General features: G+C 42.1%; 1 protein-coding gene across 3 annotated transcripts in view; it reads left to right on the top strand.

Moving 5' to 3' along the window:
- fars2 (phenylalanyl-tRNA synthetase 2, mitochondrial) overlaps positions 1 to 18,640 on the top strand; it is a 111,292-nt gene that overhangs the window by 22,208 nt on the left and 70,444 nt on the right. For all 3 annotated transcript variants that reach the window (XM_065949066.1, XM_065949067.1, XM_065949068.1), the window contains 6 exons: positions 5,612 to 5,940; positions 7,750 to 7,836; positions 8,198 to 8,257; positions 8,365 to 8,533; positions 9,243 to 9,405; positions 9,514 to 9,645. In XM_065949066.1, coding sequence (XP_065805138.1) covers positions 5,630 to 5,940; positions 7,750 to 7,836; positions 8,198 to 8,257; positions 8,365 to 8,533; positions 9,243 to 9,405; positions 9,514 to 9,645 — 922 coding nt within the window. In that variant the 5' untranslated portion in view covers positions 5,612 to 5,629. The remainder of the gene's footprint in view (positions 1 to 5,611; positions 5,941 to 7,749; positions 7,837 to 8,197; positions 8,258 to 8,364; positions 8,534 to 9,242; positions 9,406 to 9,513; positions 9,646 to 18,640) is intronic.

Below are 18,640 nucleotides of genomic sequence, written 5' to 3'. Positions count from 1 at the left end.
GATGCCTTAAAGACAGCAGTGATAACAAAATAGATGGGCGATGGTTAGGAAATAAACAACATTTTCACTACTGACTTTTCTTACCTTAAACTACTTCAAAAACAGAATTGAATTGATGTTTAACCGCACTAAGTAGTCGTCTGGGAACATCCCTATTTGGAAGGGTGCTACACTGAAATAAGACACAGCTACAATTTAAAGAAAAGGATTTAGTCAAGAGTAGATATATATACAGTCTCTCTCTCTCTCTCTCTCTCTCTCTCTCTCTTTCTGTCTCTCTCTCTGTCTCTGTTGTCTGTAATTTATCTCCTCTCTCTATCAGTGTGTCAGGTTTAGAGGCTGAGTGAATTCCTCTGCTGGAAACTGTGTGTGTGTGTGTTTACAGCCTTTACGTTTCTGTGCAGCATGTGTGGTACGTTACTCATCAGGTGTTGAAGTTCAAACCTGAGTGATGCGAGTATGATGGTGTGCATGCTGCATGTGTTTGCTATGTAACAGTATCACGACTGTATTCGTTTTAGGGCCTTGAATTTCCGGAGTCCACCATTTTTGTTGCTACATCCTGGGTTAAGTGCTTTGTTTCACTTCCACACACATCTCTTGAGTGTGTCTCTCTGACGAGCGGTGGGTGGTTTTTTTTTTTTTTTTTTTTTTTTTTTTTGGACGGCCGGGCTGCAGCTCGTCCTTGGCGGCATCTCTATTGCCACCTTTAGTCAGCTGGCGGCGTCAGAAGTCACATCACAGCCGCACTGTTGGCTGCTGCCATGCTGGTTAGTCAGAACAACTTCTTGGCAGCAAAACAAGGGATTTTCTCAGCAACTTTCACACATGATGAATCATGTTGCACTTCCTCCAGAGCTGCTTACATTTTGCACAATAATCTGTCACATTTTTCAAACACGGTGGCTGTATAAGCTCTTATTTGCCTTTATTAATGTGACACAACTGAAATGGTTTCTACAGCCACGTTGTGGTGATAGAAAAGTAACAGAAGTCCACATGAGCTGAATACAGAGCCAGCTCCACTTTCTAATCATCGACACTAAAAATGAAACCTGAACTGTGCTCATGAAAGAGTCGTGAGAAGGATCTGTACCTAGCTGGGAGGTTTTATGGATAAATAATCAACTAAACAGACCGTTTTTGAAGATATTCAAAGTGTTTGTGCCTATCAGGTCAGTGCGTACATTTTTAAAAAGTGTACAACAACAATCTGCTGATTCCTGCCAAACAGATGGATGCTGAATTATTTTTACAGTGTGAAATGTTTCTCCTGCATTTGCACATTTTTCACCAAGTGGTAATTGCAAAAAATGCAAACAGTTAAACAAAAAGTGGTTGTAACTGCCCAAATCCTGCATTTAAAAGAAAGAAAGAAAGAAAGAAAGAAAGAAATGATATATCTGCCCCTTCAAAATCAAAATGTTGGATTATTTGGTTTCGGTCCACACATACAGCCCTGGGAATCCATTTATTTCGTGGTTTTAACATGACAACATGTAGAAAAGTCAAAAGTTGAATACTTTGAGGCACATAAATGAGAGAGGAAAGATTAGCTAGTGTGGCTTTTGAAGGCTCTATTTTAAGACGAATTAGCTGCAGAATGCAAATTCCCATCAAAAGAATGTTTTTTTAGCTTGTTCTGTCATTTTCAAAGCTTTAGGTTCAAAAGTGCAGCATAGGAGACGTGTGAACTTACTTGAGGCGTAAAACCGAGCAGCGTCATGTTGTCTCTGTCTTCACACAGTTTAAAACACACGGGCGAGGCCTGTGAGGAGTTTCTACATGAAACAGCAGCGACTCCCCCGCAGGACTCATTAAAGTTTAAACCCTCTAATATTTTCATTTACCCAAGTTCACGACTCTGTGTTTTAAAAACTCCATGTGATCGTCTGCTCTTTAAAAAACCTCCCTGAGCTCAGTTTCTTTTCCCTCCTCGGCTCTCAGGTTTGAGATCAGGGTCACAGACAGGCCCGTGTGACCTCTGACCCGTTGTGTTAGTTACCTGATGGGAGTGAATTCTCCTGTAAAAAAACCCCAAAAAACCCTTAGATAGAAAATAGAAAAGGTAATTATCTAACTGGAGGACGTTGATGAAAATTATTAAAGATAGACTGACTTTAAACAGAAAATGAAAAACAAGAACATCAATGAAGTTCATGTTATCTCTACTCTCCTTCTCTCTGCAGCTTATTTCAAACATCGTGTGTGTTTTTTACTGCACGTGTGTCTGTGTGCGTAGGCGTCTGTATGTGTATGTCCGCATTGTTTAGTGCCGTGGGAACAGACATATGGTGCTGACCACGTGTTCGGGAAGAAGGTCAGTCCCAAGTAGATGACGAGTGGAGACGGGAAGCCAAGATGGAGACCACCAAGGAGGAGCTTTGAGTCCCTTCTTGAACAGAAAGAGAAACTGTACTACGAGAACAGAAGCAGATTTTATCTCGTGTGAAGCTGTGGCTTTAAACTGAGCCGATCATCACTCCATGCTCACGCACATCCTCCGCAGGTCGAGCTGTATATTATCTGGAAATGTCACATGACCTTTAGTCATGGAGGGTGATGAAGGACGCCTTTTTCCGACTGTCAGACATTTCTCAGGTCCTCCGAGAGTCAGTCACTGCGGCAGGACGCCGACAAAAGTACAAATTACCGTCTGATTTTCTGATCACATTTATTAAACCTGATCTTTCAGTGAAGTCACAACATAAATATTTGTATTTTGATTGGCGTGGGAATGATTTGCTTAATCTTTCCAACATTATGTGGTTCCCAAAAATGTATTATTTGATTATTATTATTGATTATTTTCCTTAAATTCCTGTTATCACAATGATCTCTGCACCCATAGATGTTTCTGTTCGGCAAATAGCCCGGCTCCTCAACTCTTAAGCTGCTGCGAGCGAGAGAGAGAGAGAGCGAGAGCAGTGTGGTCGAGTGAGATTAAAGCTGTGTCTCATTTTGAAGGAGCCTGCCTGAAATACCCGCATTATTATCCCTAAACACTTCATCAACAAATGTAGATTATGAAAACCAGACCATTGTTCTTAATCAGTTTCTATAGGATGTTGATGTTTTAGCTCGGCTGTTTGGACGACTGACTCCCAGATATGACTCATAGATGTTTCTATTTTAATCCAAAATTTAGTGTTTTGTAAATTGTACCTTGTCTCTCTTTGTATTTCCATCTGTAACTTTGTGTTTTTGCTGCTGCCTGTCTTGGCCAGGTCTCCCTTTTAAAAAAAGAGGTTTTTAATCTCAATGGGACCAACATGGTTAAATAAATCAAATCAAATCTTTATGAATAAGTGAAGAAACTTCCAGAAAAAACTGAAATATGTTAAAGATAAACAAGCCATTGACAAACCTGTACATGTCTTGCTTCCTGACTGGACTTCTGAGTCTCTTTCCTTTTTGTTCTATTTAATTTATTTAAAACAATGGCATCTATGTTGGGCCAGGATGCACCGGACGGATCCATTTCGCATTATCGCATTTGTCGGCAGCATTTAAAGGAGCCTTCGAGGTGGGACAGCCTTCGCGGCATCACTGTGACATAACAAGCCTTCAAATGCACACGCCGAAGGATGCAGCCCTTTAAATTGGGACAAAGGCAAAGATCAAGTGAAGAAAGAGAGCTCAGTCAATGGTGAATAAAGCCGTAAATGGAAGAAGGATTTTTCACAGCAGTTACACTCAAGAACTAATAAACTCGTCTGCAGCTCTGCAGCCACAACACACAGGCCGATCAAATACTAAGTCTAATAGAAGTCTAGTTTTCATCATGTATGTGGTTTGTCTTTACTTCAGGTGAGGTTGTGAACAAATACAGTGAACCCTGAGACCTCCTCCGCACTCTGCAGCTTGTTTTTACGTCTTTAATGACCTTTTGCTTTATTTTCTGTTGGCAAACAAATGATGACCTTAAACACAAGACAAACAATGTCCAAGCTGCTGTGACCTTTTCTGAACAAATTATTCCTTCATCAAAGGAACTTTTTTTTTTTTAGATAAATCTGCAAAATCCCCTTCAGCGGGTCGTTTATCATTTTCAAATATTAACTGTGATTTGGTGTAATGATCATTCTAGTCTGTTGGGGGGAAATATCTGTTTCTATCTGCACATAATTGACTTTTATTATCTCGTTGAAGTCGCAATGACCTTGAGATGTCCCTTTACCCCAGGACCAGTTTTTGTAGTGTGTGTGTGTGTGTGTGTGTGTGTGTGTGTGTGTGTGTGTGAGATTGTTTGTGACCTCAGCAAAGTCCAGTATAATATGACACCAGCAGCAGAGCAGAGGTAAAAGCTTCATGGATTTAGGAACAATAATCCATTTTGCTGCAATGCCACTGCAATGCAACACCCTTTGTCTTTGTTCAGGGATGCTCCCCCAGAATGTGTGCGTGCGTGTGTGTGTGTGTGTGTGTGTGTTACTGAATGGACAAATATTTGAGAGGGACAGGAGATGGGACAACTGCCCTTTTATCTGTCAGAAGCTGGAACAAAAAAAGGAAAGACGTGAAGAATCAGCTGATTCTGCTCCAGCAGTATAATTTAAACTTTGCTGTTTGTGTGTGTCCTTTTGCATCATAATCTTATTATATTTGTGTGTGTGTGTGTGTGTGTGTTTAAGTAATTTGGCAGCCTGAGCTCTTACCTCTTCTGACCTCTATTGTGGTTTTTATGATCAAATCTGATTTACGCCTAACTCGCGTCTCTCTCCATCATCGGCTGAAATTGTAAAATCATTGAGTGAAGCTTTTTTAAACTAAGTGTGATGTAGACAGCATTTTAAAACAGATGACACATCTCTACCTTCTCCTGATTTTTATAAAAGTGAAACTAAAACACCCACTTCCTGAAAAAAAAAAAAAAGGTCAAAAGTCCCTCAGGTGGGTTCAGTCAACAGCAGAACAGATTCTTGTGTCGGTTTTGAAACACACTGAAGCTCACATTTATGGAAAAATCAATGATGACTCTCATGTTCGTGTTCGTTGCATTTCCTCTCACCGCTCCTCCTCTAATCTGATAATGTGGTGCACACAGCAAGGCAGGAACCTCATTTGTAAACAGAGATGATATTAACTTACTATAAAAACATAAACCATGTTGGAGAAACGTTTTTTTGACTTGTATTTAGATTTTATAGATTTTATAGTTGACCCATGTCATGTTAACATAGAGGAGGCGGAGCTTATGAACTGTATTGTAGCCAGCCAGTAGGGGGAGTTCCAAATGTTTTGGCTTCATTAATGTCGAGCTGCCATTCTGTCCATCTTTTTTTGCACAGTCACTGCTGAATGTCCCGATAACATCTGAGGATTTGTGTGAAAGTGGATAAAATGTTGTCAAAAACAAACGTTCAGAGTCATGATGCAACAGACTCAACCCTTGCCTCTCAGCAACAAAAATGATTACATCTCCAGTTATCATAGTTTTTATTTTAGTCGTACTTTTGTAGTACTTATTTTAAATTTTTTTATTGGCTTTGCTTGTTTCTTGTGTCTATTTTCCTTTTTTGTGCCTGTGTATGCAGCATGCAGGAACATGGTCATTTAAACACATTGGATCATATTTTAATTTCTCTCTCCCTCTCTCTTGTGTTTCCAGATCCATGGACCAATCAACATGAGGCTCCATAAGATCCCTGTTTCCCTGTTCGTCCCCTCTCTGCCCCGCCCTCTGCTCCACTGCTGCTGCCGCTCAGCCCTCTTCGCCAATCGCAGCACAGCATCACACAGACGCCTCGGCACTGATAGCCACGCCCCTCATCATGTGATTGGTCAGGACTCATTGGAGGTGTTGGGCCACTCCTATCCCCGCGACGACTTCACCAACGTCACGCCAAAGATCTTGGAGAAGGTCGGCCGCAACCTCCACAACCAACCCCATCATCCTCTGTGGCTGATCAAGGAGCGAATCAAAGCTCACATTTACAGGTATGAATAAAACAGGGTCTCGATATTGAAGCCAGACTTCAGCACACAGAGCTCAGTGACTCTAGATACCTTCTCTGAACATGAGCGGCCGTGTCACCCCATTGGTTACTGAAGGCAACTTTTCAAGCCCTTTGATGGTGGTCGCAATGCTGGAAATGCTGTCTCAACCTAACTTTCAGCGACAGACAGACAGACAGCTGGAGCTGAGGAGTGTTTTAAACCTCCTACAAAGAACTACACTGCGCCAACCTGCCAGCCAGCATGTTGACGCATGTTATGATCAGTCAAGTTGGAATCCCCACTTTAATCGATTGATTTAAATCGGATTAAGGTTATTTTGCACATGTAAACACAGCTTCTGTGTATATAATTCAGCTTTGTGTGTTTGTTTTGGAGCTCAGACTGCTGACTGAGTCCCTCCTCCGGCTTTGTGTGTCCTCGGGGAGCGTCCGGTGTAAAAGTTTGCTGCAGTCACACACACAGCGTTGAAATATCATTAAGCTGCTGGTTATGATCCACAGTCCTCATAAAACACACACACACACACACACACACACACACACACACACACACACAGCGCGTGCATTAATGCTGCATTAATAAGTCATTACGGAGTCACTGAGTGTGTTGTCTGACAGTGCTTTATGACTCTGCCATTTCACAGGTCAGGAACTTTACTCTTTAGAAGAGCCGGTGTGCTCAGATAGCAGCAGGCCAGCAGACTGTGAGGCATGCTGGGTAATTTTCAAACAGGATGAAAACTTGATCAACAGCTGCTTACAATTCACGTTCCTTTTTTCCCTTCCTCTGTTGTGTTTAACTGATTATCAAGAAACTATCAAAAGGATGGATTTTTTTTTAATCAAAGGTAGCAGTTGTCTTTTGTAGTTCCTACAATTCACACTTTTATCCAAAGTTTAGATGTCGTTTTTATAAAAATTTTTATGAATGGTACATGATGGTATCCTACCCAGTATGCAAACCTTTTGTATTTAAATACTAATTTGTAGATTAGTAAAAATCTACTTGATAAACTGCCTTTTAAGGTATATTCAGTGTTAACCAGACTTGTGGCGGTGGATTCATATGATTACAAGTAGTTCTTCAGAGTCTGTAATTAGAGCCACCTCCATAGCAACTGTCTGCTTTTCTTAGTAACAGTTTGTTCTTCAAACTTCTCTACTTTTGGGGGATGGCCAATAAGAATCAAGTATTCAGCACAGCCATGTAATAAAGCAGAATGGTTCACATCTTTTAACTCGATTATTACACTGCAGTGTGAATAATGGACATAGCCACAGCGACAATACCCATTGGTTATTTAGCTGCGTAAAGCATCAAGTTTGAGATTTTGCTGCTGCCATGTTGGTTTCCTGCAGCCAGAAGTCGTCATATTTTAAGGAGAGGATGGAACCAGGGATGAGGGAAGGGTTAGCAAATGCTGATTTATCAAACCTAAACAGTCGACCCCCGTGGCTAATTCTTTAGCAAGTAAATGAGCTAGTTTACCTCAGCGTTTCCCACAGAGTGAGATTCTATGGTGGCTGACCACAGCTGTTTATTAGCGTGAATAAAGAAGCTAAGCGAGCTAGTGGAACGTAAGCGGACTCATGCCTCGCTGGCTTGGATCTCAGGTAAGAGATCAAGTAGGTGAAGTGTAGTTTTTAGTGCTTCCTCATTGGTTTAATTATTCAACACTGGAGGTTGCTGCTTGGTCTCATGCCACATTCTTTCATGATATTTAAACCCAAAGGTTTCTGCATCTGTACTCTGTTATCAGCTCTGAAATCCATCTCCGTCTCTCCACAGCTCTTACGTCGGCCGCTGGGGAAACCCTCTGTTCTCCGTCCATGATAACTTGAGTCCTGTGGTCACTCTGGAGCAGAACTTTGACAGGTCAGCAGCTTCATGATTAAATAATATATCTGATAGTAGAGATGAAATAATAACATGCCGTCATATTTACAGAGTAAGCATGAAAATTATGAAGACAGACTGTTGATTGTTCCTCTTTTTTGAAGATAAACTGTAAAACTTTCTTCAGGGTTTAGTTGCTTTTTGCGGAATTTTATCGAGCTTTATTCGGTACACATTTCCATTTCTTGGAATTAATTTGTGAAGATTGGAAAAAAAGCTTAAATTTGATAAGTCAGTGAGGCGTGCTCAGGATGTCTGGAAGTCTTTATTGACCCATAAATGTCAGAGTTTGGGGTTCATTAATGACGATTAATGGACCGTTTTATTCTTTGATTGACAGCTTACTGATCCCGCCCGACCACCCCAGCAGGAAACGAGGAGATAACTACTACCTGAACAGGTGAGCCATGCTGCAACAACGCACAATACATCTGTAGAGATGTCCAGAGTCATGAAGCTTGTCTGTGTCTGCAGAAATGTGTCCCTGATGTTGGTTTTGATTAACAGAAAAACGATGCTTCGCGCTCACACATCTGCCCACCAGAGGGAGCTGGTGAGGTCCGGCCTGGATGCTTTCTTATTGGCCGGAGACGTTTACAGACGGGATGAGATCGACACCAGTCACTACCCGGTCTTCCACCAAATGGAGGGAGTCCGACTCTTCTCCAACCACGAGGTAAAATGACAACATTTCTTTAATTTTCATGTCTGTGCTGTTATAAGTGATAATCAGACAGCACAGATTGGTCACAGCAATCTACATTATGTTGTTAGTGGATAACAGACCACTTCTGCAAATGTCTGACCCTTGCTTTGTCGTGTTTTTTAACAATGTGGTTTTAAATCAAGCTTTTGGGTCCGGCCAACAGCCCGATCAGCTGCTCATGACCAGTCAGATACATTTCTGGCATGTCTAAAATGTTGGTCATATGACTGCACACACTTGCACAGTGAGAGCACATCAACTAGCTCCAAGTTTTTTTTTTTTTTTTTGCAGACCTCCAACTGTCCAGTTGACAGGGAATATTTGTATGTGTGAATATGTGTGAGAGAGAGCTAGAGCTCTTTTGATGGTGTTAGTATTTAAGCCAGGCAAATAAGAAAACTGAAATACACATTGATCTGCTGTCAACTTCTGTCTGTGGCAGTTTTCTAAAGAAAACTTTATCGACAACAGTCAGTGCACCCTCCGGATTTAAGTTATGAAGTGAGAGCTCGTAAATCATGAGATTTGCTTGTGCGTCTTAATGCTTCACTCTTGCACAGTGTGACATGATGTTCCACCACCACATTTAAGCAATAGCACAGTTTCTGCCCGGACTCTTTGACATTTCTCCGATATTTCTGTGGCGTAATGTGTTAGACGTTTCACATTTCTCTTCCAGCTGTTTTCGAAGGTGCAGAACGGCGAGGAGCTGTCTCTGTTTGAGCGGGGAGGTCGGCGGACGCCAAACAAACAGGAGGCCCACACTCTGGAGGCCGTCAAGCTGGTGGAATTCGACCTGAAACACACTCTGACCAGACTCGTCACACACCTGTTCGGAGAAGGTGAGAGCGCCGAAATATCCAAGGAGAAGGGTTGAATAGTTTTATTTCACTGTTAGCTATAAAACTCACTCCTGCACACCATCCTCTCCCTCCTCTCCCCCTCCTCAGATCTGGAGATCCGGTGGGTCGACTGTTACTTCCCCTTCACTCATCCCTCCTTTGAGATGGAGGTGCGTTTCCAGGGAGACTGGATGGAGGTGCTGGGCTGCGGAGTGATGGAGCAGGAGCTGCTGAACTCTGGTCAGAACACACACATACACTCACAAACACTTGGAATTGTGCCTGTTTGTAGGGCGTCCTGAGATTAAACACATGCTGGGAGTTGTAGGCCTTATATGAGTGGGAGGAGGAAGAAATGGTTTGTTTTGAAGGGTCTGGTGGAGCTTTGATCCTCACTGCATCAGTTTACAGCTACATTTTAACTGCTGGAGAATATCCTGCTGTGTGAACTGGAGAATGATGCACACACTAACCGGAGAGAGGAAAATACACACGATACACAAATAACTGAAATTCCATCTGAAGGATTTTATTTTCAGTCTTTTTGAGCCATTTTTGCCTTTATAGGATTGGAGCGCTAAAGAGAGACGGGAAATGTTGGGGGGAGAGAGTGGGATGGTATTCAGCAAAGGGCTGAGGTCGGACTCGAACCCACGGCTGCTGTGATAGGGACTATAACCTTCTACATGGGGGCGTGACATAACCACTAGGCTGTCCGGCGCAACTGAAGGATAATTTTTGACCTGGAATAGAAATAAAGTGGTCCTGTGGGGAGGGGGGCCTTAAAGAGACAGCAGCTGAAACGCACTGTTTCAGGCAGAGGATGAAGTTAAGGTTTTTTGTCTAACCAACTTGGAAACTAGTCATCTGGGAACATCACAAGTCAGCACATTCAAAGAAAAAAACAATTCAATGTAAAAAAAAAAGTCCAAAACAAATAATGGTTAATTGCACCTTAAATCAGGCTTAAAAATGGATCAGTATGACAAAGGATATATTTCCTCATATATAGTCAGGATCTGCTATAAATTTCTTAACTGTCAAGTAGTACAGCTTTTAGGACACGTTAACTGCCATTACTGGTTCAGATAGCGCTGCAAACAATACTATTTAAATAATGATCAATAAGTTGAACAAAGAGGAAAACCAAACTCAAATATTTCAGGCTAATTCATCTACATTTTTGGGGCCTTTAATTACTTTCTGAATTTATTTATCAATGATGTGAATTCAATTTTTGGGGGTTTTTTTTGGACTTTTTGTTGGAGCAAAGAAGCAGTTTGAAGACATCTCTTACAACTCCGGGAAGTTCTGATGGGTAATGTGAAAAGCGTCTGATAAATGGAACAGTAGATTGTAGAAAACACTTACATCACTAGCGAAGCTGTTTCAGGAGGCACATTACTGCAATTACGGTAATACGATGCTGAGTTTGTTGCTGGAGGACACGCTGTGACATGAAAAGTCAACTTTACACAACTGCATTACACTCAGCAAAAGTCTGAATAGGATCTCTCTCTCTCTCTCTCTCTCTCTCTCTCTCTCTCTCTCTCTCTCACTCTCACTCTCACTCTCTCTCTCTCTCTCTCTCTCACACACACACACACACACACACACACACATTTTCTCTGGCCTGTGTGTGTCAACATGCAGGTCAGGGATTGATTTGTCGATCGGTCCTGCAGGGTGTCGGACACAGAACACAACGTCAGAAGAAAGAGCGAGCAGGTTTACAATATGAAACTCAAACACACACGAGCAAACACCTCCCCATCTTTCTCTGTCTCTCGCCCCCCTCTCTCTCTCTCCTGTCAGTCTGCAAAGTGGCTAGCTTGCAGCTATGCCCTTGAACAAAGCTGTAGCGCCGCGCTCGACTTCACCGCTGCTTGTTCCAATCAATAATACATGCTTTAAGACGCAAAGAGCAGCCGGATCACTCCAGCACCACCAGTGTGTGTGTGTGTGTGTGTGTGTGTGTGTGTGTGTGTGTGTGTGTGTACCAGGTTAAGAAAACGTCTCTTTATATCGACATACTTCACACTGAATTGTGTTTGTGGCAGGCAACCTGAAAAGTGAAGTGAGCCGAACTAACAGCCAATCAACATAAAATTTAGTTTCTCTTCAAGTTTCAATCCTTTGAACCAAAATTCGAAACAATTCAAGCAAATAATCTCAACTATCCACCACGCTTTTTGTTCTTTATGTCTGTTTATGTTTACCAGAGGTTAGAGTTTCTCACTCTTGGTTCGTGAAAACTCTGTCACAATATGTTATTCCCCGTCATTTAATATTTGTGTTTTGATATCATGATACAGTCTGAGGCTATCACTGGATCAATCTCTCAACAAACCTTGAAACCACAGCTCTCGTTCAGTCCTCTGTTTCGGTCGTTAGAATTAAACTGAACATCTTTCATCAAATGTCACCTGACAAAACTCAGGACACTTATCGCTGTGGAGCTATTTTACATTGGCTATTGTTAGCATGTTAGATTATGCGAATGCTAATCAAACTGCCTAGGTTGTGCCAAAAGTCATACACTCATTCCCTACTCCCTACTCACTATATAGGGAGTTATATGTAGTGGACTATATAGTGATCTCACTCGCCGGCCGCAGACTGTGACGTCAGTTTTTGTTGCCAAACTAAAATGCATCAAAACTAATTTATTTGTGCTTCCAGACTCTGGTCTTGTGCCTGTCTTCATCATGACGATAAACTAACGTTACTCTGTGGAAAATCTTTTACTGTTTATTAAAACAGCTTTTAGGTTATCATAAAATAGTAACAGTCTCCAAATATGAACTTTTTTTGTGTTTTGTGTTCACGCCGGTAGTTCCTCTTGTCCGTCTGAGAGAAGTCAAACCACCAAAAAAACAAGATTTAAACCGCAAGGCATGATGGTATACAGTATATTGCTTGGATAGTAATTATGGGTTGTACACTATTTTTCACAGTGTGTTGTGGGATTTAATGAGTGGACACTCAGAATTCCTACACCCAATGGCAAAAATTCAAATATTCACTATTAGGGCTGGGAATCTTTGGGTGTCTCACGATTCGATTTCGATTCTTGGGGTCACGATTCGATTCATAATCTATTTTTGATCTAAAACGATTCTGGTTTTAATGGATTCATGGATTCAAAGTCTATTTTTTTAATTAGTACACTACTGGATCTACTCCAGTCATCTGTGAGACTGGCTGAATTTCTTTTTGCGCCATCTGGCATTTTACTGAGTTAAAGAGCGAGCCTTAGCACTTAGCACTTGTGTCTGATTAGCCCCCCAAAACGATTTTTGGAAGTTATGAATCAATTTAAAGTCTCAGAAGATAACAATCTTGAATTTTAAATAAAACAATTTTATAGTCACTCTATTCACTATGTATACACTATGTAGTGAGTGTTTTCGGACACAGCCTGATTTTCTGTTGTGCCTCTATCACAACTATGCTAGCTTTAGCTTGCAGCGCTGTTGTTCCAATAACATAACATTTACACCTGATCTTCACCTCAGCACAGACATCATCTTCATATGTTGGAGGTAACAAGACATATAAAGACATCACAGCTAAATCTGGCATGATCTAAAAAATTAATCTCGAGAAAGATAGGTAGGTATACCCCTTGAGATCACAAGTAGTTGTTAATGCAATGTTTTGCTTCAAGTTTTGTGCTCTGGATTGGATCTGTGAAGTTTGTCCTGCGGCTGTAGTTTCCTCCCCTGCCAAAGGGGGGAGCTGCAGGTCAGATCATGAGGAGGGGTAAGAGAGAAAGAGAGTCAAGCTTTCAGCCTTTTTTCCTGCGAAACACTCTGACACCTCCTACATTATTGAACACTGTGCATCACAAATCTCTCTCACCGTTAACCTGTCTCTCATGTGTGTGGTGTGTGTGTGTGTTTGTGTGTGTGTGTGTGTGTGCGCGCGCTTGTGTGTGTATATGTGTGCTTTTCTAAATCCATTTCCTGCAGCGCATCACGACTGAAATAGGCGGTTTCAGGACGCACGCAGAGAGATGGAAGAGCCTTTGGCCATTTTACACTGTGTGTGTGTGTGTGTGTGTGTGTGTGTGTGTGTGTGTGTGTGTGTGTGTGTGTGTGTGTGTGTGTGTGTGTGTGTGTGTGTGTGTGTGTGTGTGTGTGTGTGTGTGTGTGTGTGTGTGTGTGTGTGTGTGTGTGTGTGTGTGTGAGACACAGTAGGAGCAGGAGCAGCGGTAGGTTAAATTGATGCTGAGGTCCTAACACAGTCAGAGGAAGTAGTAGCTCCATCACACACAGTCACACGCTCACAATAACACACACACACACACACACACACACACACACACACACACACACACACACACACAAAATGCAGGGTTTCTGTGTTTTAGTTTCATCCAGTCTCAGGATAATTGTAGCCCTAACATTTGATGATGTGGCATATAATTAAACCAAGAATTTCTAAAAGTGTAATATATACAGTATATACAATAATATATGTTTTTGTTCGCTAAAACGTTTGTTTAAAACTTTGTAGATTGAATACTGCACCACCACTAAAGTACTGATTTTCTTTAATTCAGACATAATCTTTTCAGACAGAAAGGTTTTTTTTTTTTTTTTTTTTCACAAAAATTCTCAAATTTCCATAATAGTAGTAGCTGCAAAGTGAACCCAAACATCAGAGTCTAGACTCTTGAACGAGTCAAGAGTTCATGAGTGAAGTTGGTTGAAATGTCGTCAAACACAGAGTGTGTTAGTGTCGTGATGCAAAAGACTCAATCCAATGTCACTAAGTCACTAATAAGATTGATACTCTGACAGTTTTAAACAGGATCATGTAACCAAAATGATCTTTTTTGGAAGGGTAAACTAAACGTATCATGACCTTCTTTTTGAGTGTTTTCACTACGATTCTCTGGCAATAAGTGCAAAGAACTACACACACAAACACAAACACACAAACACACACACACACACACACATTTATTTCTATCTCGTAAACTGAAAACATCACCATTTGTAGCTGAACACATGATGTCGCTCTGCACTTCATTCACAATATATTGCCGTGTGTGTGTGTGTGTGTGTGTGTGTGTGTGTGTGTGTGTGTGTGTGTGTGTGTGTGTGTGTGTGTGTGTGTGTGTGTGTGTGTGTGTGTGTGTGTGTGTGTGTGTGTGTGTGTGTGTGTGTGTGTCTCTCTCTCTCTCTGCCCTCGGCGCTGCAGCATTGCTCTTGACATTCATACTGTAGACGCACACACACACACACACACACACACACACACAAACACACACACTCTCACTTCTTCCCCTCCTTGCTCCTTCTTCTTCGTTGGTTAATGCGCTCACTCTCTTGACTGCCGGAGTCAAGTTTGTCAGCTGCACACACACACACACACACACACACACACACACACACACACACACACACACGCAGGCCTGCTTCATTCTCATTCTCACTCCCTCAACTCTCTTCACACTCTCCTCCTCCCCTTCCCATTCACTGCGGCAGTGTGGCTCCGTTGCCTTGGAAACCACTCATTCAAACACCACCACCCCCCTTCCAAACCTACACCCCCCCCACCCCCACCCCCCCCCCCCCCCACACACACACACACACACCCCTTCACACACACACACATTAATGCACTTTTTTCTGGAGCACAGAGAGTGAGAGACAATGAGGAAGAGTCGTGTAATATTATTCAGGGCGAGAGAGCACAGGAGTTATTGAGATACAAAGAGAGAGAGAGAGAGAGAGAGAGGGTGACAGGGTGCAGTAAAGTTGCAAGGGGGAAGAGATGGGGAAGGAAAGGAGGAAAGGAAAGAGGCATTACAGGAAGCTGAGGGGAGATTAAACGAGCTGTAGGACCTTGTCTCCTTAAGGAAACAGCAACAGGGGACACCAGTATGTGGGTGTGTGTGTGTTTGTGTGGGGGGGTGTGTGTGGGTGTGTGTGTGTGAGTGTGTGTGTGTGTGTGTGTTAGTTAATGGTGAGGAAGTGTGACTGCCATATTTGTTGCCTGAGGCCAAATGTGATGAGGGAAAGAGAGTTAATGACAGTGGACAGTGGTAAGGAGGGGATAAGGAGAGGAAGGATGGAGGGAGGGAGGAGGTAAGGTAATGAGAGAGGAGAGGAGGAAACAGGGATTGATGGATGGAAGGGTAGAAGGAGAATAAATTATTGAGGAGTTAAAGGAGGGAAATGAGGAAATAAAGAAGACAAGAAGATGTGAGCTAAGGAGGAAAAAGGAGAAAACAATTAGAGGAGGGAAGGAATAAAGGAAACACAAGTGGAGGGAAGGAAACAAAGGGGATGGTGGAGTTATGAGGAGGAAGAGAAGAAAGAGAGAAAGTGGAGAAAAAAGGGAGGAAATTGATAAGGAAAGAGGAATTATATGTAGTGATCAAGGGGACAAGGAAGAAGGACTCAAAGGAAGAAGTGGAAGAAACAAAGAAAAAGAGAGGACAGTGGAAATGAGTGAATGAAAGATAGAAAGGAAAGAAATAGATGGAGGGAGTTTAGGAAAAAAGGAAAGGAGTATAGATAAAGAAGTTGTTGAGGAAGGGAAGAAGGAGTAGAAGGAGAGGAGAGAAAGGAAAAAGGGAGTATCAAGAGAAGGCAGAGAGACAAGGAGGTAAGTGGATAAGAAAGAAGAATAAGAAAGGACGAGATGGAGGGGTAACAGGGTAAAGAAGAAGGGAGCAGGAGAGGAGGAATACCCAAATTATGGAGAAAACAAGAAAGGAGAGGAAAGAGGAGAGGAAAAAAGGAAACTAAAGCAATAAGGGAGGGGAGGAAGGAAGGAGATGTAGTGAGTGATTGATAGATGTGAAGGACAAAATGAGGTTTTAATAGAGATGTAGGGATGAAGAAAGGGGTTAGATATATGGCTTCATTAAAGCGCTGATGTAGGAGGGGGCGAGCAAGAAAGGGTTGGACAGGAGAGAGATAGTGTGTCTGTGTATTTGAGATTAAGCTGTTTATTTTTTCATAATTGTGTGTACACACGTCAATGAACAAGTGGTAAAAACGCAAGATTTTAAAAACTGCAGTTCCTCTATTGTCCACTATAGGTCCTCTCCTGTAGTGAGTCAGTCCCCATAGAGCCCCATATTAAAAAGTCCAACTTTACATCAGAAATACACATGTTTACAGTTTTGGTGTCTATAACTCTTATTTCTCTCTTCATGACAGTTGAACCTAATTTTTCTACAACTCACCTGTTTATATTATATAAATGCTGAAAAGTGATATATAATTAGAGGTGTGGCCTCTTTGAGTGACAGGTGGGAGCCTACAGCTGTCACCTCAGCTAATTCAGTCACTGAACTAAAGCTCCTGTCTGTGTTTGTGCTGTAGTATGTATATCAGACAAATTATGTTATTTTCTTATACCAGGGGTATTCAATTAACATTCAACAAGGACCACAACATCATAATGTCTAACTTGTGATATGACTCAGTGCCACATGTTTAAAGACGTCTATAGTTGTCTTAAAGGTCCCATATTATGCTTTTTCTGGTTTTATATGCTCTTTAGTGTGTTTTCCAAGTGTCCTGTGCATGTTTAGGCACATCTATGTGCAAAAATTCAAAGTCCGCGGAAACGCAGCTTCTCCTACGTCCTCCTGTTAGCTGTAGCATTAGCTGCATGTAACGCTCGGTTCTAGCCTCCCTCGATAAAAATTTGTCAGTGCGGCGTCATTGTCAGTGTGAGATCACTGATCTAAGCCCATTGGCTCGTTGTGGCAAGCCCTGCAGCCCAACGACAGAGCGGATCGGCAGACCAATCAGAGCAGACTTGGCCCACGTGGGGTCTAACAGTGTGGGCTCAACAGAGTGTAGCTGACAGACTCAGAGCGTAGAGGGAGCAAGGAGGAGCAGTTCATGAAAACAGACACTTTTTTCGGACTTTAGCTATTGTGAACGTACAAAAGTAGATACATAGATTAAATATACGAACCCCAGAAAGGGCAGAATATGGGCTCTTTAAGAGAAGTAGACCTGTGGTAAAAAAAAAAAAACTGACTGTTAAATCAAATAAAAAAGTTTACTTCCATATATTACCTTTAATTTAAAATAGTATTCTGTTACAGGAATTACAGGAAATGAACTCACATTTGCCAGATGAGGTCTTTGTATTATCCTTATCAAAGGCATTCCACTTCTATAGACGTAAATATTAAAACTACATGAAGTACATTTGTTTATGTTTACCCCTCGCTTGTTTATGGTCCATAGTGTCTGTGTTTGTCCCTCTTTATTTAGTGTTTCTATATGTGTGTATCACTGTGTGTGTTTCAGTGTTAGGTTGTTTGTTATTGAGTGCTTGCACGTGTCATGTATTTGTTTTTTCACACCTTATTTATCACATGGGTAGTTCTCTCCTTGAAGTGTTTATTTCTAAAATGTTAGTTTGTACTTATTTTATGTTGCTGTCCGATTGTGTGTGTGCGTGTGTGCTGTCTGTCAATGTGTGTGTGTCTGAGTTAATCTAGATTGCGTGTGTGTGTGTGTGTGTGTGTCCCAGGGGTTCTCCCTCAGCAGTCGGCGGGCAGCATATGGGACTTGGCGCTAATGACCACACCTCCACGCCAAAACTTGATTTACACACACACACACACACACACACACACACACACACACACACACACTTCCCATGGGACAAGGCAGTGCGTGTGCTCCTTTGTGTGTGCGTGTGTGTGTGTGTGATGGGGGCGGAGGCTGAAATCTGATTAAAGTCGTGTTGGCGACAATTAACAGCCTTTCACACCCGCCGCCCGCGCCCTCAGGGACTCTGTGTGTGTGTGTGTGTGTGTGTGTGTGTGTTTGTGTGTGAGTGCGTGGTTCAGGTGGCAGATTTCGGTCTTAATCCCCCCTTCCTCCCTCCTCTCCTCCACCTCTGAATAAATAATGTGACCCTTTCCTTCCATCCTTTCATCCCTTCATCCATCCATCTCTCATTAAACCTCATCTGTCGCCACAGCAACCTTTTCTTTCTCTCTCTCTTTCTTTTTCTCCTTCATCATCTTCTTTCTCCTTCCTCTTCTTTTTCTTCCTACTTTACCTCTGCCAAAAAGTTGATGGAAGGATGCAGGAATAAAATTAAAGGGATAGAGAGATAATCAGAAGCGTGGCGATCCTCTCCTCCTCTGTGTTTTGAGGCTTGTAGTCCCGCCCCCTCCTCCTGACCTCTGACCCCACTGTGTTGATTGACAGTACCTTCAGCCCCTCGATCACTTAGT

Source organism: Labrus bergylta, chromosome 20 (assembly GCF_963930695.1).
Source record: "Labrus bergylta chromosome 20, fLabBer1.1, whole genome shotgun sequence".
NCBI classification, from domain to species: Eukaryota; Metazoa; Chordata; class Actinopteri; order Labriformes; family Labridae; genus Labrus; species Labrus bergylta.
The sequence above is the reverse complement of the archived record's forward strand: the minus strand, read 5'-3'. Positions and strand labels throughout refer to the sequence as shown.